Consider the following 3,215-nt stretch of genomic DNA (forward strand, 5'->3'; position numbering starts at 1 on the left):
CACTTAACCACATTACTGCTGAGCTCTCAATCCTGCTCTTCATCTGTAGTCAACTGTATTTAAAAAGCTAGAGCAAGAAGAAAAAGAAAATCATTTTTGTCCTACTCATTTCCACACCATTTCTGTTCTTTTAAGTATGTGACTTAGTATGTACTCCACACTGATGCTCTGTCTTCATTTTTTTTCCCCCTCCAGGCCTGCGTAAATGAGGAGGAGCCAGAGGATGGACCAGCCTTGCACGGCACCAAAGGTGCTGCAGAAAACAATCCCCTGGGGCCTGGATCTTTGGCAGAGGAAAAGCAGGATGGTGAACTCCATTCCATTTTTTGTTCCTTGTCTTCTTTTCAAACGCAATGAATGTACATTGAAGAATGGCCATGCAGTTGGTTTTTAATTCTCCAAGTGCCCTGATGAACCTTTTCTACCATCGCCTGGTGGTACAAGCCAAGAAATGGCCTGAAAAAGCTTCAGGCAGAACAAGTTCACCAAGAGCATCTCTCCAGAGATACAGTTGAGGTCGGAGCTGCTTCCTTGTGCCAGGATCCATACAGAAGGAAGCACTGTGGAACACCCTGGGACATTTCCTATGTTTTGTAGTTAGCTTCTTCCCCTTCTTCTCTCCCTTGTTCTGAAAAGAGCCTAAATCCCCTAACACAACTTCATCTCCTCCTTGCCTGCATAGAACTAGGTGGGAGCTATTTACATTTGAGTTATTTAGGCTTTTTTTTTTTTTTTTAAAGTTATAGATGAGAGCTCTTCCCTCATCCTGTCCATTCAGGGCTCCCTTCTTCATTCTTTATACATAGTCAGCATCTAAGCAACAGGCACTTGTCCTGGATTTCAGTGGTTTGTGACCCAACTCCTATAATACTAAACAGCTAAAAACAAGCACCAAGTCTTTAATCAGCATGGAGCTTAGCCCCATTTCAACATGCCAAGCCATTCACAGAGCAGCTGGAGCTTGCTCTGGGTTTGCCCATTTACATTAAATTAACACTGGTGTAGCCATACACACAGCCAAAACCTGCTGCGGGACACTGGAAATGCCCAGTTCTTCATGGATCACAGATGCTTTGGTACCTGCCTTCTTCACCAGGCTTATTCCAGACACGAGTCTAGCAGCACCCCGATGGAAGGGATTTTTGGGACACAATTTTGAGGGGAGGGAATGGGTGGAAGGGGGAATATAAGTGTAATTAAGTTGCATTAATGAGCTGCAGCAATTAATTAAAAAAAATCCAAACACAATACACAAAAAACAATGCCAGTTTTGTTAGCAATGTCTCCCAGCACATGAAGCATCAAGTGGAAAAAGGGCACTTGTCAGCATTCCATGGCTGGTACCTTCCAAGTGCTGGTGTAATTCCTTATTGTCTTGCCTAATCTGGTTGAGATTACTTGGGATTTTTGAGGAATGCTTTTCAGAAGAGCCAAGCTAGAAGCCACACAAGGAAGGGGAAGTGAGAGGGAAGAATTAAAAGAAATAAAAATATTAAGTGCTAAGTCAAAGACAGAATGGTGCACTTTTATTTTTGTCCCATTCTAAAGGGCACAGAAAGCAAAATCCTCTTCTATAAATCCAAAAATATAAGTACTAAGAGAACATTTTTGTTTCTGTGCAAGTTCCATTCCAAATACCCGCTGCAACCTAATGTCCTGAGTTCTGTTCAGGTGCAGCTGTGAGTCAATTCCACCTTCTAGAGGAATTTTTCCTTGTAGCCAGGAGAAGCCACAGCTTCTGACTGCGCAGGACAGACAGCTGAGAGCTGCTGGTTTGCTATTAGTTTCATCACTTGAGGAGGAAAGAGTTCAACCCTCTTTGAAACAGCTCTGCCTGGCAAAACACGCTCCCTCCTGTATCAGTCGGTGCTGTGGCACCACTGAGTTAAATTCTCAGTGGAACAGAAGCTACTGCACCATTTAGACAGCACCTTCTCCACCTCTGCTTTAATTCAGTTCATTTCTGTATTACATTCATTCCTACCTGCCCACCTGATGTTCCCTGGAGGGGCAGAAAAAGGAAGGGAAGAACACACAACTCTAGTCAGTGAGACTATTCCAAGGAAGACTCCATTTATTTGGGACTTTTGAAATTAATCTTCCCTTTCCTCATCAGAAAACACCGACTTTACACTTTTTGGTTTAATACAATTTATTTTCCTCAGAAAGAAAGGTTGTCCTTCAGATACCGGCATTATTTATTGGCCTTGAGAGCAACCAAAAATTCAGCACAGATGGTGGAGAAAGCACAGATTCAGTTTGAAACATTTCCTTAGTAGTTTCAGGAAGGAATTCTAGACAGCAGTATGAAATCAGAGTAACTCAGTTATTTTGAGGTCTGCATGTTTTAATACCATACCTCTCAAACTGACCAAGCCTTGATGCAACATACACTAATAAAACTGAACAAAAACGCTTGCCAAGGACTCTAAAGAGACTAAGCATCAAACTATGCACTTAACGGCATGCCTCTTGACTTTAATACACTCTGGTAAACATTAATTAAATTAATACAAGTCTTAATGACTGAGCAGCCTCCTAACTACCACCTTATGTTAAGATGAACACAGGTAATTAAGTATCTTTTAAGAGAAGTAAAATAAAGGTTCAGGTAAGCTTATAATGTTTAGTATCAATGACTGACTTAAATCATTAAAAAAATAAGTCTGAGAAGAAAGAAAAAGAAAATAAGGGTAGGGACTCCCAGTTGTTTGCATCTCCATCATACTGGAAGAAGAAGGAGCAGCTGGAGGTTTTGCTCCAGTGTGTCCCTCAAGGCCAGGTCAGGAGTGCCCTCTATTGGGAACGGGCATCCCCTGAGACGCAGCTACTCAAAAAACAACGTGTAGCTGGTTCTGAAGGGTCATCTTCCCATAGAAAATAAAATCAAACAAACAAACAAACATACATCCCCACCTTTCCAGATATGGAAAAGCCACAATTTTCAAAGTGCTGAAGAAAAGAAGCCCCAGAAATAGGTCATATATTTACAGCCTTATAATCCTGTTGATGCTCAGGCTGGGTTCCAGGCACACTAAGCTACAATTTAGGATGAAACAACACTATTCCAACACCCAGTTGCTTCTCTCACTTGTGCCTGGGTAGTACTGAAGGACAGAACTGATTACAACCTGATGCCACTCCAGAATCTTAAGATACCACCACACCCCCTCCCCAAAAAGGCATTATACTAGAATCAGGTACTCAGGCCTCTG

General features: G+C 42.1%; 1 protein-coding gene across 4 annotated transcripts in view; it reads left to right on the top strand.

The window, feature by feature from the left end:
- The window catches only part of NKAIN4 (sodium/potassium transporting ATPase interacting 4), a 45,618-nt gene extending 44,109 nt beyond the window's left edge, over positions 1-1,509 (top strand). For 3 of the 4 annotated variants that reach the window (XR_010466582.1, XM_065032362.1, XM_065032361.1), the window contains one exon: positions 196-1,509. Coding sequence is in view for 2 of the 4 variants with exons in the window: in XM_065032361.1 (XP_064888433.1) it covers positions 196-209 (14 nt within the window). In the remaining 2 variants the exon portion in view is untranslated. The remainder of the gene's footprint in view (positions 1-195) is intronic. The other variant, XR_010466583.1, reaches the window with a different exon arrangement.
- The last annotated feature ends 1,706 nt before the right edge of the window (positions 1,510-3,215 follow it).

Source organism: Columba livia, chromosome 16, assembly GCF_036013475.1.
Source record: "Columba livia isolate bColLiv1 breed racing homer chromosome 16, bColLiv1.pat.W.v2, whole genome shotgun sequence".
In the NCBI taxonomy this organism is placed as follows: Eukaryota; Metazoa; Chordata; class Aves; order Columbiformes; family Columbidae; genus Columba; species Columba livia.